At 65.7% G+C, this 26,139-nt stretch overlaps 2 protein-coding genes across 9 annotated transcripts in view; one reads left to right on the forward strand and one right to left on the reverse strand.

Annotated features, from left to right (window-relative positions):
- BOP1 (BOP1 ribosomal biogenesis factor) overlaps window positions 1–26,139 on the reverse strand; it is a 71,442-nt gene that overhangs the window by 1,193 nt on the left and 44,110 nt on the right. For 6 of the 8 annotated variants that reach the window (XM_082308124.1, XM_082308125.1, XM_082308128.1 and 3 more), the window contains 10 exons: window positions 5,355–5,509; window positions 4,964–5,081; window positions 4,757–4,858; window positions 4,194–4,406; window positions 3,456–3,617; window positions 2,972–3,052; window positions 2,443–2,512; window positions 1,130–1,262; window positions 487–667; window positions 86–374 (listed from right to left, as the gene is read on the reverse strand). In XM_082308124.1, the coding sequence (XP_082164250.1) occupies window positions 86–374; window positions 487–667; window positions 1,130–1,262; window positions 2,443–2,512; window positions 2,972–3,052; window positions 3,456–3,617; window positions 4,194–4,406; window positions 4,757–4,858; window positions 4,964–5,081; window positions 5,355–5,509 (1,504 nt within the window). Of the gene's footprint in view, window positions 1–85; window positions 375–486; window positions 668–1,129; window positions 2,116–2,442; window positions 2,513–2,971; window positions 3,618–4,193; window positions 4,407–4,756; window positions 4,859–4,963; window positions 5,082–5,354; window positions 5,510–6,099; window positions 6,310–26,139 lie in introns of those variants that run through there. The other 2 variants (XM_082308130.1, XM_082308131.1) reach the window with 2 other exon arrangements.
- On the forward strand, window positions 13,219–22,765 carry SCX (scleraxis bHLH transcription factor; the record flags this gene model as incomplete). Its single annotated transcript, XM_082330492.1, has 2 exons — window positions 13,219–13,737; window positions 22,727–22,765. 2 exons carry the CDS (start codon window positions 13,219–13,221, stop codon window positions 22,763–22,765), a joined length of 558 nt encoding a protein of 185 aa, XP_082186618.1.

Here is a 26,139-nt window from a genome sequence, read left to right on the forward strand (position 1 = left end):
CACCCCAGGCAGCCTGGCTGAGCAGGACACTCCCTACCGGCTTACAAGACCCGGCAGCTCCTTGGGGAGCACGCAGGCCACGTACCTCCAGGGTGGATGGCCATGCTGGACACCCACTTGCAGTTCGTCATCAGCTTCTTGGTGAGCTCCTGCTTGAGGAGGTTGTAGACGCGGACGTAGCGCTGGGTGGCCACGAAGAAGTAGGGCCGGATGGGGTGGAAGAGCACGCACTGCACCAGCCCCTTGCTCTTGCGGAAGGGGTTCTGGCTCCAGCGCTTGCTGGTCTGGTGAATCAGCACTTGCATGTTGCTGTTGTCAGAGACGACGCTGGCGAAGTAGTCGCCTTTGCCGTGCCAGGTCACCTGCTTCACGGCCTGCGGAGAGCGGGGCAGCCACGGGTCAGACCCATCGGTGGGACTGCCCCACGCCTCCCCAGGGAGCAGCCCCCCGGCCAGCCTGGCTCCCACGGGGCCTCCCCGTCCCCACCTTGCTGTGCTGGACCACCAGCCGGACGCCTTTGCTGTGCTCCTCCATGGTGGCTGTCACCCACTGCACGGGCTGGACCCGCTCCTCCTCCGGCGCCACGTAGGACTCGAGCAGCTGGTCGGTGGCCCCGTAGAGCAGCTTGTCCCCGAGGCAGGGGTTCACCAGCAGCACCGACTGCTCCCTGCGGTGTGGGACGAGCGTATGGGTCAGGGCACCGCCAAGGAGAGGAAACCCCTCTGCAAGCCCCACGCTGCCAGGAGATAGCCCCAGCACAGGGCCAGGGCCACGGGGAGGGATGTGTGGGACTCTGCGAGCAGCCAGGCCCTTCTGTAGGCCAGCAAAGAGAGAAGAGGGAGAGCTTGGGGCAGCTCTGTCATAGCCCGAATGCCCTGGGGAGGATGGTGGGGACTGACTGGTGTCTCCACAGGAGAATGAGGGCCACCAAACAAAGCGGGAGGCAGGGTCACAGCGAGCAGAGGTGGCTTTGCACACCACAGTGTGGCCATTCTCGCTGCTGGGGTTGCCACACGTTTACAGGTGTTCCTCGGAGGCTGGACAGGCTTTGGGAGAGGAAATCCAGCAACTGCTCCAGCTCAGGGAGCTCCTGGCTGGAGGATGATGAAGGCCACGCTGGGACACTCACACGCAGATGGCCACCAGGCAGATGGTGGGGTTGGGGTTCCAGGCGACGCTCTTCACCACGCCGCCCACGGGCACTGTCTTCATGCAGCGAGCCGTACAGACCTCCCAGAACCGCACCGTGCCGTCATCGGAGCCTGCGGGACAGGATAGGGTGGGCCAGGGCCAGGGCCAGGGCCAGGGCCAGGGCCAGGCATGGCTCCCCCCAGGGACGCTGCGCTGGGGGCTGCCACGGCTCGGCTCAGCAGCACGGGGCTCCGGGGCACGTCACCAAGCCAGAGGGAAGAGCAGCTCCGAGCCCCGCAGCACTGCCCCTGCCCGCAGCCTTTGGGGAGGAGCACTGGGAGCAGCAAGAGGGACAAAGCAACGCCCCAGCGCCCGCGATTCCCCAGCAGCTTCTCCGCATGACAGCAGCTCCAGCACCACGAAGGCGAGACGTGACCGGGGGCTGCTGCCGAGAGAACAGGGGGCAGGAGCCCCCTCCAGCTCCGCGTCTCTGCCCGTGGTCCCCCTCCTGATGCGCGCGGCTCCCGGCGCAGCTGCCGTGCTGGCAGGATGCCTGGCTCAGCTCGGCACGGCATGGTGCGGCCCCGTCTAGCTGTGAGATGCAGGCAGGCAGCTCCCCAGGCAGGCAGCTCCCCGGGCAGGCTTTTCCACGGGCAGGCGTGGCGGGAGCAGGTAGCCGGCGGCGTGCGCGTGTCCCCGCAGGTCGGGTTATTTTTAACGCCTGATCTCAGCCACTTTCCCAGCCCAGGGCCAGGAATTCCACGTTGTGCAACCAACCGACACCGCGGCCACCGGGAGCTGGCAGCCTGGAAACTCCAGCGCTATAAAAAGCACATGTGCCTTTGTGGGCTGTTAAACTGCCATCTGCTCTCAATCTCCAGCCTCCGGCCGGCCGCGCAGGGCTCCGCGTTCACTCCTCCAGCCTCACTTTCTCCACTGCTGAGCAGGAGGGACGCAGGCTCCTGGGTGGGGTCCCGAGAGCGACTGGAAAAACCCACGGAGCTTTCTGGAGGCAACGCGCCTTCCCGCAGGCTGGGGGACACACGCTGCCGTCTTGGGCAGCCGCAGGACTCCCAGGGATGCTCCCAGCCTCCTGCCAGGCTTCCCCCACAGCTGTGCACCGGCGGAGGGGGCTGGCAGGCGCCCGACCGCTCACAGGAACCCCAGCTCTCAAACACGCACAGGACGGCAGCCTGGCTGCCCCGAGCCCCGCACTGGCACGGGGTGACACTGGGACCAGCTCCGGCACTGGGGCCAGGCCAGCAGTGCCCAGCGTGTCCGGAATGCCCCGGTCTGGGGGGGAATCCTTACCTGACACCAGCCACTGCCCGCTGGGAGAGATGCTGAGGCAACGCACCAGGCTGGTGTGCCCGCGGTAGACCTGGGGGGGAGACGGGAGGCGGGTGAGGGCCCCACGCAGCCCAGCGGCTCCTCTGTGGGGACCTCCCTGCCTGGCCCCGGGTTCCTCAAGCGGGGAGAGGGGGCCTGGGGTCATTTGTGTCTAGAGGAAAGCAGAGGTCTGCGTGCCGCCAGCCACCCTGCATGAGCAGACCTGGGGCCCCTGCTCTTTTCCTGGGGCAGGTCCCCTGCTCTGCCCATCCTCAACGGCACTGGTCCCACTCCTGCCTCACCCGCTGCGGACAGGACCCCGCTGCCACCTGGCTCTGCCCAGCAGGGGCTGCAGGGCAGGTTCTCTCCCTCCAGGACAGCAGGCAGCAGCTGTGCCCAGAACAGCCGTTACGGGTGCGTGGGCATGCCTGGTCTCACCAGGACTGCCTTGGCCACAGCCCACTGCCACGGGCATGCACAGCAGCGCCCCCGGCTCCGCGCATCCACTTACCAGGGCCTGGGTGGTCGGGAAGGGCTGCAGGTCCCGTGGCTTTGGCAGCTTGGGGATCAGGTCCTCCGGGTCCACGTTGACCTGCGAGAGGCAGGCGGTGAGACAGACCCAGGCTGCACCTCGGCCCCCTGGCACTCCCCCGGCGCCGGTGCTGGTGCCCGGCGTGCACAGGCCGTACAGCCCCGCAGCTCCAGGGGTCGGAAAGCTCAGGCTCGGGGCTCTGAGCCAGAGGGGGGTCACAGGACAGCACTTTTGCAAGCATGGGCACGGCCCTGTCCCAGCTCAGGAGCTCTGCAGCCAGCTGGGACTGGCACTGCGGGTAGGTGAGGGGCAAGAGGCCTTTAGGAGCAGCAGTTTGTGCCCCAGAGCATCGCAGGCCCCTGACCACCTGGGTGGCATCGGGGCATACGCAGGCTCGAGCAGAGGCCAGTCTGAAACGTCCCCAGGACACCTGGGGGGGTGGGGGAGTACGGGAAGCCCTCACCCGCATCTTCCTCTGGCGCGGGCAGAGGTAGAGGTCCAGGCAGCGCTCGAAGCGCTCGTGGATGAAGCGGGAGTAGGCAGGCACTGCCCGCAGGCACCGGTACTGCTGGGGCACGAAGTTCAGCTTCCGCTCGGCCGGCTCCTGCTGCTCCCAGGCCAGCTTCTGCGGGGCGGAGGGGACCGGGGTCAGCACCCCTGGATGGTGAGGTGCCGCTCCCCCAGCCCCGACACATCCCCCCGAGCCCAGCAAGAATCATCCTCGCGCTGGTTTCTCGCCGGCCCGTACCACACTGCCCCGTGAGACACCGCGCTTACCCGCTCTGCCCCAACGCTCCCTGTCTGCTCCAGCCGAGCCCTCCTCAGCCTGCCAGGGTTTTGCTGCCTGTTTTTGCCCCCCAGCCCCTGGGCTGAACGTGCTTCAGGACGCAGCGTGCCAGGACGAACCCCACCGGAGGACGCCCCACTGCAGCTTCGCTTGGAGGCTGTACCTTTCTGTCGCAGGGACACCCCGCTCCCTGGGGGGTGGCCCCACTTCTGGTTTTATTCAGGGGGCTGAGGAACCTTTGCTTTCATTTTCCTTGCAAGGTCTCGACTCATCTCGACAAAACGTGGTTTCTAGGGTGCGACTTCCCCCGCTGCCCTCCCCGGCACAGCCTCCCTCGGTCCCGGCACCTACTGAGCTCCCTGTGCGCCCAGTGCTTTGCCCTGTGGCTCCTGCCGGCTCATGGCCCCCCCTTACCTCCTCCTCGCTGAGCAGGTACTCGGGTGGGGGGTTGTAGGACTCCTCGTGCCCGGGCAGCTTCATCTTGGGGGCTGGGACGTGCATCTTGTGGCGGCCCAGGATGGAGTTGGGATCCTCGTGGGCCCAGAGGTCGTAGTATGTAGGTGTGTCGTCCTTGGGCTTACGGGGCTTGATCCAGCCCATCTTGATGGCGTGGACTAGCTTGGAGACCTGTGGGGCAAGGAGAGGTCACCCCCAGGAGCCACAGGACTCTGCAGGCTTGGGGAGGAGGAGGTGTGGGATGTGAGGATGGAAATGAAAGCCGCCGAGTGCAGCTCTGCAGCCCTGGGAGCCTGGGGGGGCTGCACAGCACCGGAGGACTTGGCACGGGTTTACACATGGACACAAGCTGCTGCAGCAGGAACAGTCGTGGGGGTGGGTAGGCCACGGCAGGGATTGCCGGACAGAAGAACAGCCACAGTCACCAGCTTTCAGCGCTGCTGGCTGCCTGGGGGCTCCAGCCACAAGCAGAGTTTGGCTTTGTGCTCCCAGCTCACCCAAAGAGCCGTCAGACCTCTCACCTTCTCCTTCTCGATGAGGGAGGGGATGAAGCTCCGCTTGTCCGCTGGGCGATTCGTCACTGGGTGGATCATGACCTCATGGGTGAAGAAGTCAACGGCTGGCTGGGGAGACACAGACCCGTGTGGCAGTGGCAGCTCTGCTGCCCCTGCCCGTCCTGCGGCAACCCAGCACCCGGAGCAAGCGCAGAGGGTGCACCCCGACCCTACCTCGTAGGGATTGAAGTGGACATCCCCAAACTGCCCTCTCTGGAGCCGATGCACCAGGTCCACCTGCTCGTCTGTCAGCTTTATGTCTGCACCCGTCATCTTGTCCTGGACCGTTCGCCTGCAGGGAACCAGATGGGACAGGGTTAGGGCTGGACTGCAGCGTCCGTCCCCGACGGTGGTACAAGCCCCACTACCTTGAAGCCCCGGGCTCCCAGAGCCACACGCCAGGAGTCACACCAGGAGACCTCGAGGTCTCCAGTCTGTACTCTACAGCCCTGGGCTCCGGGGAGTCGGGGTGTTTCACGCCCCGGTGCACGTGTGTGGACACACACGCTCCAGGTGGGGAGCACGTCACACCGTGCACCGACGGGGCCCTCCCTGACGTGCTCACCAGTAGTCGGGGTTCTCCATCTTCTCCAGGAACATGTCTAGCTCGTCCTTGTTCCGGATGGGCTTGTAGATCTTCTTGCCCTCCAGGTTGTAGCCGATGTGCGGGAAGTCCTGGTACCACTCCATGGGGATGTTGCCCACTGTGTTGCGAATGTCCTGGAGGAGAGCGGAGGGAAGAGGTGTGAGGGGAGGGCAGGGGACACCGGTTCAAGCAGATGCACCCCGGGGTGCTGGGGAGGGTAAAAAGGGGGGGGGGGGGGGGGGGCACCCAGATATGGGCTGACACAGAGGGGCTGAACCCCGCTGCCTCCCCTTGCCCATCTGCAGGCACTGCAAAGCAGCAATGGTGCCCAGGCAGGTGCTTTGCCTGCGGCTCGCGGTGAAGGTGCCCCAAGCCCTCCCAGCCAGAGCAAAGCAAACCCTGAGCTGCTGATGCCCGCTGCCGCGCTGCACTGCCCCGGCACCCACGTGCTGCAGGCAGCCGGGGCGGCACGAGGCTGCAGAAGGGTGCACCGGGACCGGGGAGGCTGGGAGGGCACTGACTGAACCCCAAAGCTGCAAGGGGGTGAGGAGGCCTGGCTGCGAGCACGCCTCCAACCCCAGCGCCCTGCACGACCGTTGGCAGCCCTGAGCTGCGCTTCGTTAGGGGACGTGCAGCCCCTTCCTCCGCGCTCGGGGCAGAGGACGCAAGCGTCAAGGTAAGCAGCGCCTGGGCTCATTTACCGCAGCAGGAAGAGTTTAAAGACCTTTTCATGGCTTGATGAGCGGGAACGCCGGAGCACGGCGTTGGCTGCAGCCAGGCTTCAGCTGCCTGCTGGAGCGCGCGGGCAGGGGGCTGCGGGCGGTCAGCAGAGCCGCGGCTGAGCACATTCCTGCGTCCGTCCCGCAGACAGGAGCGTGCCTCACATTTTCCGATCGCCAGCTGCCAGGCCTGCTCCCCCTGCACACGCACGCACGCGCAGGCACACGCGCACCCGGCCAGCCGCTGCCTTTCTTGGCTGCCTGCACTGGGAGCAGGCAGCTGCCCCCAGCGCACCGGTGGCTTCGTCCCTCCCCTTGGCCCCATGGCCACCGCAGTCTGCACGTGGCCACGGGTCCCGCAGCTCTGGAGCAGGAGCAGCCCCTGGCATCACGGTGTGCTGGTGGAGCGGGCGAGCCGGCACCGCGGGCACGTTTCAGAGATGCTGCTGGGCTCCACATCTCCTGTCCCCGACACCGGCGGGGGGCGTGGGGGACGGCTGCCCCCATCCCCATGAGCAGCTCGCATGGGGATGCGCTGCGGAGATGAGCTGTCCCTGACCTGCTGCCGTCCTTGGACCGATGGAAACACGGGAGCTGCTCTGCTTCCCTTTGCCGGTGGCTGGGGGCAGGAACCAGCCCCTGAGGGGGCTCCGGACTCCCACTGGCTCCCCGTCGGGACCTGCTGCCCCAGCGCAGGGCTCGGAGAGGAGCGGCAAAGACGAAGAGGCCCCAAAGAGCTCATCTGGGCCCTGGGGACGGCTCCAGCTGGGGCCTGATGCCAAGTCCACAGGTGGAGAGGGGGCAGACGGGGAGGTTTCGCTCTGCACCCCCCTGGACAGGAGTGAGGGGATGTTCGGCAAAGGTGGGAGATCAAACCCGGTAGCAAAATTGCTCTCGCTCAACCCACAGACCGGCAGCAGCGCTCGCAGCCACGGCACATCACCAAAGCACCGAGGCAGTCCCGGTGGCGACTGGGCGCTTCTGTGGGCAACGCAGGCCTCCAGACTCAGCACCGTCGACAGCAAAGCCACGGCGTGCCTTGGGCACGGAGCCCCTGCAGCTACACGGGGGCAGGATGCGACCCGACGGGCAGGGGTCAGGCAGACGCTGGGCAGGTAGGTGGTCCTGCCTGCTCCCCAGTGCCAGCCCCTGCTCCTCGCCCGCGCCGGCCCCATCCTGCTCCTCGGGGCTGGCGGGGTCGGGCAGGAGCGGGGAGCGAGGGCCCTCCTTCTCCCAGCTGCCCTCGCGCTGCAGAAGGCAGAGACCCCCTCCCCAATTACAGCCACAGAGGGACGAAGGTGTGAAGGCGACCTGTGCCCCGTACACCCCGCAGTCAGGGGTCACCCTCGCCCTGCAGCACCATCTGGTCCCCATAAACACTTGCAGACAACACGGAGCCTCCCACCGACCGACGCCTGGAGCCCCGGGAAGGCAGAGCCGGCAGGAGCCCCTGGGGCCAGCCCGGACCCATCCGTCGCTCTCCGAGCAGAGTCAGCGCAGGATGTGCGCAACCCCCGCGGGGATCCGGGCAGGAATTTTCCGCTCAGCATCAGCAAGGGCTGACCCAGTCCTGGGAAGCCGGTGCTGCGCTTGGCTGGAGGCTGAGTGCTGCTGGGGCACGGCCGAGACCCCGGCGACTTACTGGACCACTGGACTGAGCCAGCAGAGCCCCTGCATCTGCGGGCTGAGCTCCCCTGGGTCACTGCCCTCTGCAGCTGCCCAGCTGAGGCTCGTGCAGGCAGACAGACAGACAGACACCGGGATGTCGGCTCTGGAAGCCCCATCCTGTGGCTGGCAGCGGGAAAGCCGTTATCCAAGAGGCCTCCGGGAGCCCGGCGCAGGCTGCCCTGCAGCCACCTGCCCCTGGGATGCCCCAGCATGGCCCCAGGAGATGCCAGTGAGATGCCCAACGCCCATCGCTCTCCTGGCCGCAGGCAGCCACGACACCCGTGCGGTGGTGCCAGCTCTGGGCCAGGCAGGAGCTTGCAGCCGCTGTGTCTGCCGGGGCTGGAGCTGCTGCCTCACCTGGGAAGGAGATTGCCGCAAAGAGCAACGGGGCAGCCGCCGCCGGCTCCCCGAGGGGCTGCCAGGCAGAGGCAGGAGGCCCCACAGGCACGGGGACCACTCCACCCTGCTGCCCACTCGCAGCAGCCCCTGGGACCTGCGCAGGACGCGGGACTGGCGATGGGGTCAGTGACAACCGACACTTGGGGCTGGCTCCTGTTCTCAGCACCGAGCGTGACACTGACGCTCCCGGGCAGCACGAGGCACGCTTGCCAGGCAGAGGCGTACGGCTGTCTGTCCAGCTGCACCCTGCTGTGTTTCTAGCGGTACGTGCTCCTGGAGCAGCGTGCTCATGTGCTCACACCACTGCACGGCTCGCTCGGTTGCAGGGGTCCCTGCCGGCAGCGGCGAGGCTGGGGACGCAAGGCCCTGGGAGCAGGAGCTGGGCAGTGCCACACGTGGCACCGAGCCTCTGGGGAGAAGCAGGGGAGGGGACGCAGCAGTGCTGCCCACCCGGCCTGCAGGCAGCGGCGCTGGAGCCGCTCCGCTTCGCCTCCGGGGGGGCAGGCAGGCTGGGCAGCGATGGCCTTCAGCTGTAGAGACGCAGTCAGCGTAGAGACAAGCAAGTATTTTTAACACCCTGGGCTGCTGCGCAGGGAGGGCTGCCTTGCCTGGAGCCTGGAAGCCCAGACTGGGCGTCTCTTCCCGAAGGCCAGCTCAGCTCCGCCAGGAGCTGCGGACTTGACGCAGGAATCCCTGGGCGAAGCTCTTGCCAGGAGCACAGACAGGATCCCAGCAGGCCTGGAACATTTTCCCCTCAAACGCGAGCCCCGGGGTCCCGTGCTGGCCACGCAGGAGCACACCCCGCCTGCACGCTGCGAGGACGCTCGGGAGCTCCTGCCCCATCCTGGACCTCGAAGTGGGAGATGCCCCATGCGGCACCGGCCGGGCAGCACCTGCCGGCATGGCCCGGCAAGGATGGGCTCAGTGCCGGCAGGATGCCCCATGTGCTTGTCCCGTCCCCAGTGCTTATGTGCCCAGCACAGACACCCCAGTGACCGCTGGGGAGGACACTGGGAGGCCCCAACCAGGTGTCCCTAGCTCTGGCTGTTCTGGGGCAGGGAGCAAACCCCAGAGCACTGACGGTGCTGTCGGGTAGGTCAGGACCAGGGTCTCAGCCCTGGCAAAATCCCATAGGGACGCACATGCCTGGGGCCACCACGGCCGGGCTGTGGCTCCGCCACGGGGCTAATCCCCAGCAGCGGGATCCGCGTCCCCCCACAGCCCCGCAGTGCGGAGGAAGGAGCAAATTCCTCCCAGACAGAGTTTCTTAACGGTGCTGAAGCAGCCCAGTAGCGACAACCCCATCCCTCCCCTCCGCTCGCCTCCCACCCACCCACTCGGCGGCACGGCTGCCTCCCGTGTCGTTAACACATCGCCTCCGGCGAGCCGCGTCCTCCGAGCGAGCGCGGGGGAGTCTGGAGCCCCGAAGCGAGGGACTGCCGTCACTCAGCCTCACGTCTGGAAGTTGTTCTTGGATGGGCCCTGGGCATTCCTAGACGCACATTCCTGGCAGCTGGAGAGCCTCGTAGGAAAGATTCTTCTCTTGAAAATATCCGGTCCACGTGGAGGAGAAAGGGGACGGGGCAAGCTCAGCCCTCCCACCCCCAACCCTGGAGACCACGGCAGCGTGCCCGGGTGCTGGCGGGGCGCTGGGGATCCCAGGACCACGGCAGGAGGATGTCTCATGTACCCCCCCGAGACGACCACAGTTGCCAGGCTCTGCACCCCCAGCGGGATTTCCCATAGGAGGGGGTCCTCCAGGGGTCCGGCACGAGCACCGGGCACCCTCTGCGGGGACGGAAGCTCCGCAGAGCCCGGGGTCAAGGTGGCTGCAGGAAAGCCACCCCAAGCACCCCACGCTCTGCAGGGCTGTTAGCTGGGGAGGGCAGGTCCCGAAGACGGGGAGAGGCAGATGTAAAAGGGTCCATGACAGCCCCAGTGCACCGCGGCCCAGCACCCCGGTCCGGGCAGCAGGGCGAGGCAGGCAGCCGCTGCAGGCAGCACCTCCTCTGCAGCGGAGCAGTGGCGTCATTGCAGGCAGCCAGGCCAAGCTTCCAGGTAATAAAGCCGTGGCAGGGGATGGATCGCAGCGGGGAATTTCAGACTCCTCGGCCACGGCTCTGCAGCCGCAGCCTCCCCAGGAGAAGGTGCCTGCACCAGGCTCTGCTGCCCTGCCAAGGCTGGGAAGGCGATGCCCAGATGGGGACATCATGGAAGCTCTCCGGGAAGCCAGGAGAGCCACAGAGCCAGGGGTCGGGACGCTGCGATCTCCAGTGCCAAATGCCTCCGCTTATTGAAGACCAGGGCTTTCCGAGACCGTGCCAGGTCTGGTGCTCTGGCCCGCCCAGGGCTGAGTGTCACCTGCACGCAGGACCGCTCTCCATCCCGGTCCGGAGCCGGAGGAGCTGGGCCGCAGGGAGAGGGACGTGCGTCTCACCAGGAAGGACAGCGCAGGGAAAGAGCCCAGGGATTGCACTTGGATAGAAGGTGCTAGAGAAAAGCAAGATCATTAGCAGAGCTAAACGAAAGCAGATGCCTACAGGAGCCTGGGTTTCCAAAGCACACATGGTGAGTGCCCAGCGCTGTGGAAGGAGATGACAGTGGCTTGGATTTCAGAAGCTGCTGAGACTGCTGATTAACTGTGGTAGCACACTGCAAAGGTGAAAAACACTGGCTCGGAGCGACCACGCTCCGTGCGGAGCTCCTGCTGGGGACCGCGCGCGGGGGGATGCGCTGCTCACCGCCGAAGGGAGGGGAAACCCGAGACTTCACAGCAAATGGCAATTCCCAATTCTGGCCAAGTTAAAACGCCGCTTATCAACACGCCACACCAAGTGCACTCGAGTGCTGCGGCTGCACCAGCGGGGTCTCGCCTGGCTGCCCCCGGGGCTGTGCGCAGGCAGGGCTGGGGCTGGGGACTGCCAGTCCCCCCCTCGCCAAAAGCAGCCGCTGGCAAGGGGAGAGCAGGCTGTGGGGCTCAGCATGGCCGGCCCCGCTGCAGCCCCCCAGGCTGCGGGTTCGCAGTCGCCCTGCGAGGGGATGACGCTGCCGTGAGGGTCCCCCGAGCAGGGCCAAGGGGCAGGAGCTCTGCCGGGCTGGGAGATGCGCCTGGGCTTGGGGGAAGAGCCGGCTTTCTCCGGGCACCGACGCTCTCTCCTTGTGCAAAGGCAGCGCGTGCAGCCGAAGGGAGCATGCTCCCACTGTCACAACTCATATTTTACAAGGTTACGGGGCTGGGGCAAGGCAGCCCGGAGCTGAGGCAACTCCCTGCCAGCTCAGGCTCTGGTGCTCAGAGGTCCACAGGTTCCCCAGCCCCATCCTGGGTGCAGGGTCCCAGCCCCACACCGTAGGGACAGCTCTGTGGCTGGGGATGGATTCCCAGGTGCCTGGCCCCGAAGGAGAAAGCTGATGGCCTTCACCGGGCAGAACCTCCCTGCCTGCCCTCTGCCTCTGCAGCAAGGGATCAGCAAGCTCCGGAGCAGCCTTGCAGCACCTCCGTGGCCCCAGGCTCACGATCAAGCCCTGGGGATGCACTGAGCCTGCCTGGGGCTGCCACCGAGCCAAGAGCCTTGCACGCACAGCCGGGGCTGGGTCGCAGGGCTCTCCGGCTGGGTCGCAGGGCTCTCCCCACCAGCCTCTAAGCTCCCCCGTGGAGCACAGAAAGGCCTTGGTTTCCTTTCGCCCTGGGTCTGGGCACAGCCAGCCAGGACTGCCCGGCTCAAGCAGCAGCGGCTGGGGGCCCGTGGGGACCCCTGCTCGACCCCCCAGGCCCTCTGTCCCCAGGAGTCTGCTCCAGCTGCCGGCGCGGGCACGATGAGCCGGCACGGGAAGGGGAGCAGGGGGTAGTTTGGGGCTGGTTGCAAAGTCGGCCGTGCCAGCAGGTGCTGGTTCCTGCAGGCTCAGCAGAGGCGGCGCGGTTACGGTACAGGTTACGGGGACAGGAGCGGGCTCCGCACCCGCACGCAGCTATCGGGCTGACAGAGGCACAAATGTCGTTCTTGATATCTGGGGAGGAAATTAAAGCAAATTAAAAGCAGCAAGCGTGCACCAGGCAGGAGCTTTGGCGGAGGTGTGCCGGCGGGCAGCTCCTCAAGGGTTAATTCCTCCCTCTCTGCCCCATTAGCAGCAGCAGCAGCAGCAGGATGGATTTGGTCATGCTGCGGGAAGGGGAGGGAGCGCTCTCAGGGGTTCTCTTTGCAGGGACTAATCCTGAGCAGGCGCCTGTCTCCCCAGCCCCGGCCTGGGGGGGACGCAGCCCTGTTCCCAACCCTGTCCCAGGCACAAGCTGCCCATGAACCCCAAGCCTGTCCCAGGCACAAGCTGCCCATGAACCCTGCAGGCATGGGGCTGGGGGAGCCTCCCTCCCGCCCCAGCTTGTAGGGTCCTCCAGGGACCTCTGGCAGCCCCCACAGACCCCAGTGCCCACCCAGGCCCACGCAGGCGATGGGCGAGGATGCCGCACGAGTCCCTGTGTGCCCACCGCGTGCCGGGCCGGCAGCCGCAGCCGAGGCCCGCAGCTGGCAGGTGAACCGCAGCAAGCGCTCCTCTCCTCGCCACGCTGGCTGCAGCCCCCCGGCCGCGGGCAGGACCCCCAGCCGAGCCCTGAAGGGTTAAGTCCCCTGCGGGGATGGAGGGTGAGCTCAGGTAGGCGTGAGCCTCTGTGGCTCCCACTTCCAGAGCCGGAGCAGGGCTGCCTGCCGGAGCCGGAGGAGGGGCCTGGCTGACCACTGCTGCTGCTATAAAACTCCCAGCTCCTGCCACACTCAGCGTCTTAAGATGCACATGTGTGGGGAGAGGAAACAGGCAGCCCTGCTCGTGAGCAGCCCTTAACCCCTTCTGCGCGGAGAGAGCCGGCGGGGAGCTGGGGAAGGGGACCCCCCGCTGCACCACCTCCCAGCCGGAGCCTGCCCGGGGAGGGCGACGCGAGCCGGGGCTCCCCGGACCCCAGCCGAGGGAGCAGCATGAGCGCCTGGAGCTGAGGCCGCCCGCAGCAGGAGGAGGTCGGCTGAGCGCGGCGGTCCCCAAGCGGCTTCCCCGGTGTCCCCTCGCCGCCCAACATGTCCTTTGCCATGCTGCGCTCGGCCCCCAGCCGGTACCTGTACCCCGAGATCAGCATGCTGTCCGAGGATGAGGAGAACGGCAGCGAGAGCTCCGGCTCCGATGAGAAGCCCTACCACCTGGATGCCGACGGCTACGGCATCAAGGCCAGCAAGCGCAGGAGCGGCAAGAAACCCAACCGGATCAACAGGGAGCCCCGGCAGCGTCACACGGCCAACGCGCGGGAGCGTGACCGCACCAACAGCGTCAACACCGCCTTCACCGCCCTCCGCACGCTCATCCCCACCGAGCCGGCCGACAGAAAGCTCTCCAAGATCGAGACCTTGAGACTGGCCTCCAGCTACATCTCGCACCTGGGGAACGTGCTGCTGGTGGGGGAGGCGTGCGGGGATGGGCAGCCCTGCCACACCACCCCTGCCTTCTACCACCACGGCGGCGGCAGCCCCCCCGCGCGCGACACCGAGAACTCCCAGCCCAAACAGATCTGCACTTTCTGCCTCAGCAACCAGAGGAAGCTGGTAAGTGGCCGCTCGCGCCGTCCCCGCGGGGCTTTCGGCTGGAGGGGGCTGCGCCGGCTGTGCCGGGGGACCCCCGGGCGTTCCCAGCCACGGCCGCGCAAGGACGGGGTTAGGGAGCGCCGGGGCGCCGGCTACGGCGCCGCTGCCATCGAGCCGGTGCGAGCCGAGGGGGTGATGGGATGGCTGGGAGAGATGAAGCAGCTCTGGTGGGAGCTGCATCGACACGAGCTGGAGAGCATGCCAGACCCCATCAGTGAGCCTGAAACGCGGGCGTGAAAAATACGGCGCCTCCCTTTAGCATGTCTGGGTCTGCTGCCCAAAGCCCCCAGCAGCTGCGTCCGAATCTCGCACGCGTTCGCTAAAAGGCAAAGGGATGGGAGAAGGGGAAACCCTCCGAGGGCGAGAAACAGATTTTAGGAGCTGGAAATCAGAGGCACAGGGAAAGTAAGTCTGGAAAGAGTCTGCATCTCCCCTCCGGCAGAGTCCAGGCAGCAAACGGAGAGGCGAGAGCAATTTGGGCGCAGGGCTGGTCACAGCCGGGGCTCCCAGCCCACCGATGCCGGCGGCTGGCAGCAGGGCCAGCTCCCTGGGCTAGTCTGTCCGCCTGGGCGAGGGCCGCGCTGGCTCTGCGCACCCAGCCGCAGGCCTGGTGTCCCGGGGAGCTGCACCAGGACAGGGATGGGGGAAGCCGAGGCCAACGCCGCGGCACGTAGGTGCCCCTCAAGCAGCCCGGAGGATCGCGGGGACCAACAGCTCGGGGAGCGGGACAGCTGTCCCAGCTTGCCAAAGGCACCAGCTCTCTACCACCGAGCGGGAGCCGTAACGTCCTGGCCAGCCCGGTTCACCCAGTGTCCCCCGCTCCTGGCTCCCGACCCCGTGCCTTTAGGGGAGCGCTCTCCTCCCGGCGTCCCGGCAGGCAGCACCACCTCGCGCCAGGACCAGCCTTCCGGCAGAGGCTGTCTCCGTGCCTGCCTGGCACCAGCACTGGCCAACGCCTGCCATGCAGGCCCACGGCGCCGGTGGGGTGGGCACCACTGCCCACGGAGGGTGAGGGGGCAGGTGGAGTAGGACACGAGGCTGGCAGCCAGACTAGGAAAATCCAGCTTCAGCAGCCACGCCGGGGGCCATTTGTGCAACTGCCACCGGCCAGGAGAGGCGGTGAGCGGCTGCCTCCCCGGCACGGCCCTGCCTGTGCCAGCAGACCTTCTGCGGTGGTGCGGGGAAAGCAAAACCCTGCCAGGGGTGCCGTGCAGGGAGCGACGGCGCGGTGCGGGGCTGCAGCCCTTCTCGGGGCTCTCCTGACGCACGGGGCAGCTCCTGCCACGCACACGCAGCCACGGGGGAGCAGGGGCACAGGGAGGAGGTGGCTGTCAGGAGTCTCAAGCCCTGCTCAAGAAGGCTGTGCCCTGGGCGGCTGGGTTTTAAAAACCCGTCGGCCTCCTGCGCGGTGCAGATGGTCTCCGGCAGCGTAGAGGTAAAGGAGGGCGCAAGAGCCGAGGCAGAGGCGTCGGGACGGCAGCCGGAGCCATGCATGCACGCTCCGCCGTTTGAACCCGTTTAACCCCAATGAGTAACGCCCTGAAGAGGGAGAAGTCTTTGTTAAAGATTCAAGGCTCATTAAGCATGAAGCGGTGGCGGTAAAACCACTCACGAGCGCACCCTGACAGCTTGAGGATTTCAGAGCAGGAAAACCCCAAACCCTGTTAATCCCCCTTGCACGTCCTTTCCAATTCACCAGAGAAGGAGACAGAGCTGGGAGCAGCAGGCGGGAGGGAACGACGTCAGGAGCCGTTGCATCGGCTGGGATTTACGCTGCTAAATCTGAGGTCATCAAAGACGAATACACGGGGCTCTTTCCGCTTGGGCAGCGGAGACCAAGTGCTTCCCCTGTCCACAGCTTTCATGAGCACCGGTGTCAAATTCTCCCCAGTGGGTGAGGGATGCAGACCACCGGCTGGAAAGTGCCCTCGTGCTCCAGCAAAGTGCTCAAGCCAGTGCTATCCCAGTTTAAAAACAGAAGCTGCAGGTGGGGAAGCTCCTACAGGGCTGAACTGGAAAACTCCCCCGCCTTCCAGTTACCAGCCGGTTCGGAAACCTCCTGTAACAGCTTCAAAGATCAAGTTCTCTATCTCTTTTGCTGGTATTGCCACTTCTGCATCAATTCCAATTAATTCCCATTGCTACTTTTGCATCAATTCCAATAAATTCCCATTGCCACTTTTGCATCGATTCCAATAAATTCCCATTGTCGCTTTTGCATGGATTCCAATAAATTCCCATTGCCACTTTTGCATCGGTTCCCAACACGGGCTCCTGCGCGGGGGCAAACCCCAGGACAGGCGCGTCCGTGCCAAGGCGTGTGGAAAGGATAAGCCATGCCGGACTTGCCGGCCAAAATGGGCCACCTCCCTTCCTGCAGCTCTTCTGGATAAACCTCCCCGAGATCAGATCCTCGGCGGCTATCACCGGGGACGAGATACTTTGGTTTGGCTGAGAAATAAGCTAGGTCAGGCTCGTGCTGGGAAGAGGCGACCGAACAGACTGTGCCTGAGCAGTGCACTCGCTCTGTGCTTGAGGTTTTACGGCCAGATAACAACTCGATAGGTTTTATTGTGTGTTAAAGGAATAAAATAAACCATCTTTTATCAGGAAGGTATTTTGACAAATGGCGAGGAAATGAAAGCAATCTCCTCTGGAGCTGCAGACGCAGCGCAGCTGGGCTCTCAGGGCCCGCGTGACGCTGGGTGGAAGGGACCCTGCCTTGGCTCTGGAGAGCCGGGCGGCCACCGTCCCGCTCAGGAGAAGCCAGCTCCACGCCAGACCGCTCGCCTCGCTGGGCGCCCAAAGCTGACCCAGCGCCAACGCGCGCGGCAGCTCCAGCCCTTCGCCCCAGCGCCTGCGGGCTTGCGAGCTCCGCGAGGGCACGCAGCTCCGGCGACCCCCTTCCCGCTTCCCCGTCCCGGGCGAAGGAGGCAGAGCCACTTCTCCGCTCCCAAACACGCACACAGAGCTTCACTCCGCGCTGAGCTGGGAGGAGAGCAGCTTGATCGTATCAGAACAGAAATTGTCTTGTGCTGCTGGGTGCTCAAGTCAAAACAGCCCATCCGTCCCCGTCAGAAAGGTCTGCTTTTCCACCATGTCTTTTTGCTCACGTGTAACGGTGTTGTTTCAACCACTGCGACCTTGTGGTACGTGATTCTGTCCGTCTCCGGCTTTCTAGGCTTTGCCAAAGGAAGGGTAACCAAAGGAGGATACCTCATGCGGGATCTCCTTCCCAGTGTCCCCAAGCGAGCCCCGGCACCGTTTGCCCCTCTGTCACCAGCTCTGCCCGTCCATTTTGCACCAGACGTGCTGTGCAGCTCCCTTGAGAGCCAGCCAGCCTGCGGCAGGAGACATCCCAGCCCGCAGGCGCCTGCTGCGGCCGGCTCTCTAAAACCCCCTCCTTCCCAAAAGGCCCAAGACGCGCCGCGCCTGCCCAGCTCCCAGCCCTTCCCCAGCCTCCGTCCGTGCCCGGCACGCCATCTCCATCCCGAGCCGTGGGAGGCTGCAGCAACCCATGGCTCCGAGGGGGAAGCCGATGCCACGGCTCCCCTCGTGAAAAGCCCGACGCGCTCTAGAGAGGCAGGAGATGGCACGCGTGGCACTGAAGCCCCACGAGACAGCGTGGGCAGAGGCCAGATGCCACCTTGTCCCTGGGCACCCTGGCCGGGAAGGCCGGAGCACCAGGGAAGTTGCGGGTGAGCATCTGCAGTCGCTGTGAGCAGGACCTGCTGCAGGGAGGGGAGGAATGGGATGGGAGGCGTGAGCTGCTGGGCTTAGGCTCTTTCTAGCGAGAGGGGTCCCAGGACAGAGCTCGGTCGGGATGTCTGGGGTTGCCGGCTGCTGTGGGCACCCCAAGGGACAGCCGAGTATGGCAGCAAACTTTCTGCGAACCCTTCCTAGCCGGGCCTTCGCCTCGTCCCGCGTTTGCTGGCCCAGCAGCACCCCGGTGGGCAAAGGGGCTTGCCCAGATTCATGCTGCGTGACTCAGCCTCGCCTCGCACCCAGGCGTCCCGCTGCCGCCTTATCCTAGGGACTTTCCCATATCGGGCTGAAACCAACACCATCTCCCTGGAAAGATCCTTCTTTAAAATGACTCATGTGTAGGTTTCTGCCGCCCACCGGAGAAAGGCTGAGCTCCGCTAAAGGGGCTGCCCAGGCTGGCGGCTGCTCAGGCTCCGGCCGGTCCCCCCCGATCTGATCAAAAGGTTGAAAACCTGCCCAGGGACAAGGCCTTGGACTATGCCCCAGCCAGGACAGAAGCAGGAGGGAGGCAGACACCATACTGGTCGGAGCATCACACTTGCCGCAGGCGCTGCAGGGCAACGTGCGGGCGGGTGGCAGTGCCGGACGGGACGGTCCCCGGCATCGCTAGGGAGCAGGCTCGTGCCATTCCCGTAAGCGAGCACTGGGAGAGGGGGCCCAGGGCCATGGTGCCCTGGACACCGAATCCCTGCCAGCCCTGTGCTTCTCCAGGTTCTCCTTTGTGGCTGTTGCCTGTGCCATCGTCCCCACCAGCACACACAGTGCTGGCAGGGGAGAAACAGGACATTTCTGCTCCTGTGACCGTATCGGCTGGGAAAGCTGCTGGGAACAGCCACGGCTCGGGGCAGCTCGCAGACCGCCTGTGCTGGGGGGTGGACTGGGCCTGATTAAACGCCAAAAAGTCCAAATCCAAGCAAGGCCTCTTGCTGAAACTGCTCCGGGGCTGAGGATCCTCACAGTATCCTCTGCATGCCAACAGCCCTCCCAAAGCGCTCGTCCCCGCTGCCTGCGTTGCGCAGAGCTGTAAAGGACCGAGGGGCAGGCGGGCCTGGGGACGCAAGACGTGGGGGCAGAGGCGCGTGGGTCACCCCGAGCAGTCAGCGCCGGGATTGCACACCGGTTAAAGTGACGAGGGATGAGTGCCCGGCATGGGCCACTCTGTCTTCTGGAGCGGGAGCACGTATCTGCATGGAAAGCAAACTGGGGAGGGGGCACCGAGACCACCTGGGAGCTAAAAGGTGTCGCAGGAGCGACCGCGGCTGAAACCCCCAGCCCGTTTCAGGCTGTGCGGCGGCAGCAAAGGCTGCCTGCACCCCACTGACCGGAGGGCTGACCTGTTCCGTCACCTGGGGGGCAGCAACAGTGCCAACGGGTACCCCGTCCCTTCCCAAGCCGCAGAGCACCCAACCCCAGCCGGCAAACCTCCTGCCATTGCCCCCGCTGGCACGCACCGCAGCAGGGGCCTCGGGAGAAGCTGGCGGGACGCGGGACGCAGCTCACGTCTCTATCCCATCCCTGCCCTCCCTGCAGGCAGCGGCCCCCCTGCCTCCATCTCGGGGTGCGGGCTGAAGCCTCCTCTGGACGTGAGGGCAGGACGGGGGAGGACAGGCTCTCCCGGGAGCCCGGACCCACGCAGAGCACACAGCCCTGGGGGGCCAGATCGCCCCACGGGCAGCTCCTGCCAGCCCGGGCCGCAGCCCCTCGCTGGGCACCCAGAGCACGAGCCCCCTGCCCTGATCTTGGGGCAGCGCACCCAGCCCTGCCAGCCCTTCGGAGGCTGCCGGGACCCCCGCAGAGGGCAGGCCAGGGTGACGGCACAGACGTGGCGTTAATCCCCCAGCACCGCCAGCTGGGTGATGTGTGAGAAAGGAGCAGCCGAGCCTGGGGGCACGGCAAGGCTGTAAAACAACTCCCATGGCCCCCGGACCCTCTGCCCGCCCCACGGGGCAGGCGCTGCTTGGAGAGCGGAGGGAGGGTACGGAGGGGTATCCGCTGTGCGTGCACGCTGCCCCATCCCGCGCGGAGGAGCCGGAGAGGAGCGGGCAGGGGATCGGTGACCGCCAGCTTTGTGCAAGGAGCCGGAGCAGCTCCAGGTCACACTGCCACCCCCGAGGGCAGAGCAGGCAGGCAGGCAGGGAAGACCCGGGCGGTCCATCCCTCCTCGAGATGAACGGGCTCGTGGAGGAGAGAGGCCACAGAGCTCCCCGGCAGAGGGGAGGGTGACGGCTGTGCAGACCCCCAGCTCCCGCACGATGCCTGCCCTGGCCGGGGCACGTGCGGCACGCGTGGCAGGAGCGCTGCAGCAAACTCTTCCAGAGCATCTCCCAAACCAGCTCTGGTCCCATGGAAAGGGAGCAGAGAGGAGTTCTCAGCAGAGCTAAGTGCAGCAGAGCACAGGGCCGAAGCAGAGCAATGAGAGGACCAGAGATTTTCCTGTGTGGCTACGACAGGACCCTGGGGAAGGCGAGAGGTGGCCATGCGGGAGGGTGGGGGTCTGGGTGGGGGACAGCCTGGCCTGCAGGGACCTGTGGGGCTCGGCAAAAGGGCTGGGGCTGGTGAGGAGTCCTGCCAGCACAGCCGGCGTCACCGCGCCGAGCAGGAGGGGACAAGGCGGGCAGCGGCCGAGTTCTGGGAAGGCCGCGCTGGTGTGCCGGATCCGGCTGAACCGCCACGGACGGTGGCACAGGAGAGCTCAGCAGCACCGGCAGGCAAGGGAGGCACCGGGTCCCAGGGGGTTTTGTTGAACGGACCTCGTGCGGCCGTGGGCGCCCGGCTCAGGCCTGCCCAGCGGCTCTGGGAGCGGGTCGCCGCCGGCTGTTATCGCTCTGTCCCTCGGGAGGCAAAACGCTGGCAAAGGTTTTTGAGGGCAGCCTTGACTGAGCGGGCTTGCGATTCAGCACTAAGGGAGGAACTCGTAGCCTTCGTCAGTGGTAAGAGTGGCTGGGGAGGAAGGAGGGGAAGAGGAGGGAGGAGAGGAGGAGCGGGACGATGGGTTTGGGCAGAACCAGCTAATCCTGTCACCCGCTGCTTGCCTGCACCCCTGGGTTTTACTGCTGCTATAGCAAAACTGCTGGCAGCCACCTCTCCTGCGGCGCCGAGTGCCACGCTGGATGCAGCCGAGGGCAAGCTCAGGAAGGGCTGAGCCCAGCCCCGCAGCGGGTGCTCTGCGCAGAGCACGGGGAAAGCCACCCGCGCTCCACCGTGGCAGGCAGTGCCCTGCCCCGACGGGTCTGCGGAGGCAACCAGAGCTTCAGGGCGCCCAGAGCCATCCCGTGCTCGGAGCAGCCGCTCCGGGCTCCAGCGCAGGCGCGGGTGAAGCTACCCCGGGGCAGCGCCAGGGCTCAGTCTCCCCGGCCCCATGGCCGAGCCCCCCTGCCCTCGCCCCAGGCACAGCAAGGAGAGCTGGAGAGCTCAGTGTCCTCATCACAACCCCCTTCCCCACCAATGCTCTCCACGTCCCTCCTGCCGTGACCCAGAGCAGGGTCACCCTGCCACCAAGCCCACGGGACAGCCAGGGCTTGGCGTCAGCCAGCGGGGACTGGAGTCTGGACCCGCCTGCAGGTTTTGTGCGAAAAGACCCATAATTTGGGCATGGGGCGGCACGTCAGCGCAGAGCGCTGGGCTGCAGGGACAGTGCCGGTGCTGGGGAGCGGAGGGCTCCGTGCGCACCCCCAAAAGCCTTCTGCAAGCCCGGAGCCGTGAGCAGGCAGCGAGCTGCCCAGAGCCACGGGCAGAGCCCAGGAGCTCAGTGCCTTGCCCCAGCGCCGTCTCCCCGCTCCCCCCCATGGTATCTACAAGATGGGACGGCTCCGCAGCCCTGTAATTTACTGTTCCTGCTGCACTTAATGGCAGCGGAAAGGCAAGGTGATAGGGGAAAAAATATGAGGCGGGATTTTCCGAATCCCCATTTCCTCTCCAGACAGCACAAGAACTCCTGGGGCCTGAACATCTGGGAAATTTAATTTTACCATTTCTGAGCTGAACTCCCCTTCCCCTCCCCTCCCCACCCCCGGTAACAAAGGAAGAGTCAGAGCAGGGGCCGCACGTGCAGCCGTGGGGGAGGCTGCACCGCAGCAAGCCCTGCGGACCAGCCCAGGGACGTGGCCTCGGCCGGGCCATGCTGGCAAGCCACGGGCCAGCAGAGGAGAGGTGGAAATGTCACCTGGCCCCTGGGCGTAGAGACCTGCACCCAACCTGCTCAAACCCCAGAATCCCATCAAACTGGAAATGAGAAGCAGCAGCTCTGCCTGTGCGCACCTGGCTGAGGCAGCGGTGGCGCCGGTGGTGCTACTGGTGGTGGTGTTGGTATTAGTGACGATGGTGCTGGTGGGGGTGCTGATGGTGCTGCTGGTGGTGGTGCTGGTGGTGCTAGTGGTAGCAGTGATGGTGGTGCTAGTGGTAGCAGTGATGGTGGTGCTGGTGGCAGTGATGGTGCTGGTGGTGGCAGTGATGGTGGTGGCAGTGGTGGCAGTGATGGTGCCGGTGGCGCTGGTGAGCTTTTCTGGCGCCCGGGGAGCAAAGCCTGACTCGCAGCCTGGCTGCCACCGAGGGGCTGGCCGGGAGGACTCTGCGATGGCACAGGAAGGTTTCCTGCAAGCCGCGGATGGCGACCGGACGGACGGGGACGGATTCGTGTTTTCAAGGCCGCAGCAGAGCGCACAAAGGTGCTGCCCGCAGGAACTCAGGCCGCAGGAGCGGGATCAGAGAGCCCTGAACCGGGCGCTGTTATCGGCAGTGTGGTCAGTGTAGAGGGTTTCTGTCCTGCTGCTACCAGGCAGAGGGCTCGGGAGGCAGCGGCGGGACGAGTGACCGTGGCGGGGGCACAGCGCAGCGGGTGCCGGGCGTCCCGAGGAGGGCAGAGGGGAGGCAGCGAGGGGAGTCCCCTGGCAGGGCCAGGGCAGGGCAGGGGAAGGCACCTGCAGGAGCAAAGCTTTAGGGCAGACGCAGCTCCCGCTTCTGCTGACCCCTCCGGACCCGCCGAGAGACACGGAGGGATGACGGTGACGCCTCGGGAGAGCTGCCCCACAGCTCCCGAGAGCTGTTGGAGCGGAGCTGCCGCAGGCCTCTCCTGCCAAGCACCGGCACAGGGAGGAGCGAGAGGCTCCCGGGCTGGATCCAGCGTGCTGGCAAAGCTCCAGGCCCCAGGTGTGTTTTTTTAACTTGGCCTTCTCCTTCTTCTCTGCAGAGTAAAGACCGAGACAGGAAGACGGCGATTCGGAGCTAGATGATCACAGTTTTCAGGAAGGACAACAAGGAGGAGCAGAAGGAGGAAGGATGGAAAAGCCACACACACAAAACCACAGCCACGGACACTCCTGCCTTCACCCTGCTGCTGGGGAGAGCTGCACGGCGTCACCCCGGAGGACCTCACCCTGACCCGGACACACCGCGGGAGAGGCCGGGCGTCCTCCCGGCTCGGAGGGGCGACCGCAGACGGGAGGCGAACACGGACGCGGGGGCGGCAGGACTTTGCAGGACCGCGCGTGGCGGCTCGGAGGAACGCTCGCTGCCCAGGGACGCTCCGCCATGGCGCAGGCGACGCAGCCGCCGCCCGGCGAGCCAAAGGGGCATGGGACCTGCCCCAGGGCTCCTTGGAAGGGGAGTCCCTGCCCCGGTCTCTGCGGATGCCACACACGGCTGCTCCCGGGGGAGAGCCGGCGCTCGGACGTGCCCTGTCCCAGGTCTGACTTGAGCAGCGCTGGTGAAACCGCTTAGGGAAACACCCTGCTCTCCTCGTCCCCTTCCAGCTTTGAGCCACTCCATTCCCTGAACTCTGAGTCCTGGGGTGCTGCATTTGTTGAGTTTAATCAATACATGCTGGTGTTTCATGTCATTGATATGATAATATAAAGCCTGAGCAATTTGTATAATTAAAAATGAATATGGTTCAGACTCACAGCAGGAGCTTCCTTCCTTCCAGAGCCCCCGACCCCCCTCACACAATAAACCTCTGGTTTCACCCTCACCCACGCTGGCTTTAAACAACGTCCGCTCAGCGAGCGATCGAGCCGCAGCTCCAGGTCTGCTCCCCCGGTGCCGGGCACAGCCCCTCCGCCTGCCCCCCTGCCCGCGGGACTGCGCCCCAGGGCAGGGTCCGGGGGGAACCCTTCTGCGGGGTGGCCCGGGGCGAGCAGCGACCCCCGTGTGCCACGGTCAAACCCAGCTGGAGGACCAGGTAAAAAGCAGGGACTCGGTGAAAGCCAGATGCTGCAGCTGAGCTGAGTTTCCTGGGGAAATAAATTACGCACATATGCCACAGCATCTCAGCGCTTGCCGGCGCTCCTCCAGGCAGCGCTCGCTCCGAGATTTCATGGGCCTCCGGCTGCAGGGCAATGAAATGCTCCTTATGTCACCAAAACGGCGTCCCGAGGTTATAAAAAGCACAAGATGGAGTAAAGGTTGAGCCCCAGCCCCTGGAGCAGCAGGTGAGGGGCTGCTCGGCTGTCAGCACGTCTGCGAGCCCCTCCTCGCTCCCTCCCGCGGCTCGGGAGCCCAGCGGGGCCGAGCCCCGGTGCCGAACGGCTGCTGAAGTGTGGGGCCCCGGTGGGCCGGGGCTCTGAGCTCTGCCGGAGACGGCAGCAACCCGCCCCACGCGCGCACCAGCAACGCTGGCTTCTCCCTGCCCCGCCAGCGGTACCCAGACCTCCGCTGCGGGACATGGGCTGCCGGTCGCCCTGGCCCCCCTGGGAGCGCTCTCCGCAAGAAGGACCTGGGGTGCTCTGGCACCAAGAGGGGTGCTCCCCGGGGGATGCCCAAGGGCACTCGCCCAGCTCAGCAGGGAGAGGCACGCCGGCACCCTGTGCATGCAGGAGGGCTGGGGATGAAGGGAGGCAGCGCAGGGCATCGGGGCGGTGGGCTCCACGTGCTGCGGCAGGGGGAAGGAGGCCACAGCCAGTGCTCCTCCTCGCAAACACGAAGACCCTGAGGCCCGTGGGGAGCCAGCAGACCACAGCACACCCCTTGCCAGCGCTGGCGAGCACCCGCTGTGCAGATGGGCCCAGCCTCAATGGCTAAAATGTGCCGTGAGGCATCTCCCCGCTCGGCACAGCACGGAGCCAGCCCCGGGAGCTGAGACAAGGTCAGAGGTGTCAGGCGGTGTCCTGAGCCCCCGGGGACCCCCGCACCTTGTCCCCGGCTGTGCATGGGACATCGTCTCTCCATGAGCCCCAGAGAGCCCAGTGCCCTGGGACGCTGGGCTGCCCCGCACCGGTCGCAGACACTCCCCAAAGATAAGCAAAGGCTTTTGCGATTTGCCGGGGATGAATTACGGGGCTGCGGGTGGGCGGCGGGTGGGCTGCGGAGGGGCTGGGGGCCGTGCTCTGCAGCAGGGAAGGCAAGGGGGGAGCAACAGGGATGCTCAGCACTGGGAAGCCAGCATGACTGTCCACAGCTCCTGCTTCCAAAGGCACCAGTTCAGCAGAGGTCAGGAAATACGGACCTCCGCCACCGGCGAGCCACGGGCTGGGGTGAGGCAGCATCCCCCGGCCGGGCTCAGCGCAGGCAAGGGCTGTCCTGCCAGCCACGAGGCGTGCTCGCTCCCCGGCCAGGAGGTGCAGGAGGGTTCCCTCGCTGCTCTGCACGGCCCTCGGATGCAGCAACGTCAGAGGCAGCTCGTGCCAGGGCGGGCCAGCGGCAGCATGGCTTGGCCTCGTTCCCCCGGCATTAATGGAGCGGGAAGAGGCCATTTGCTTCACGCCGAAGGGTTCAGAGGCCCCGAGCGGCTCGAGCGCGGGGCTGCTGGATTGACACGTCTGGCGCTTCGCTCGCAGGTAGCCTGGCTGGGCGCAGGGGTTTCATGTAAGGATTTGGAAGCGCTCAGCTTTACGGAGATGGAAATTTTTATATTTTTAATTTCAATATTAGTGGTTTCGAAGCTGGAGAAAGAGGTTTGGAAAGCCTCCCTGCCTCTCAGGCAGGACTCAAAGGCATACACAAGCAGTGATGGATACTGTTGAAATGAAATTTGGAGGCGTTGGGGAGGAAAACTTTGATTCAGTGGAGTCCTTTCGAGTCCTGCAGATGAGGTCGTAACACTCAACACTTAAATGATGCTTCACCAATTCCAAGGGATGCTGCCAACTCGTCCCCACCCACACCGAGGCTGCTGCGGTCACGCAGGGACAGGGGATCGGTGCTCAAGCAAATAAAAACATGGCAAGGCAGCACAGTTTGCCTTGGCGTGTGCCTGGCAGAATGGTGCTGGCCATCCGCAGGGTCCCCGCACAGCTGGAGCATCCGAGCCGAAGAGAAGCTGCCGAGCCGCAGCTCAGCACCAACAAGGTGCAGAAGGCACCGGTTTTAGCCGCGGACGGCAGAAGAGGAGGGCTTGAGCAGCAATGCCCTGGCAGACGGCGCGCTGCGCATACCTTGGCAGGCAGCAGCTCCGAGACGCTGCCACCGGATCCCGCAGGGCCTCTTCCAGCCACACATTCCTCTCCCAGCTCATCACCGCGGGGCTCTGCCACCACGAGCCGAGCGCAGACACCGCTCTGTCCAGGCGGAGCGGGGAAAAAGCTCCAGAGCCGGCCAGGAAGGGACGTGCTTGCACAGGTACAGCTGCAGGAGATGCAGCTTTAACAGCACTCGGCAGCTGCGCTG

The sequence above is a fragment of the Platalea leucorodia genome (genome assembly GCF_965183815.1).
Source record: "Platalea leucorodia genome assembly, chromosome: 1".
Classification (NCBI taxonomy): Eukaryota; Metazoa; Chordata; class Aves; order Pelecaniformes; family Threskiornithidae; genus Platalea; species Platalea leucorodia.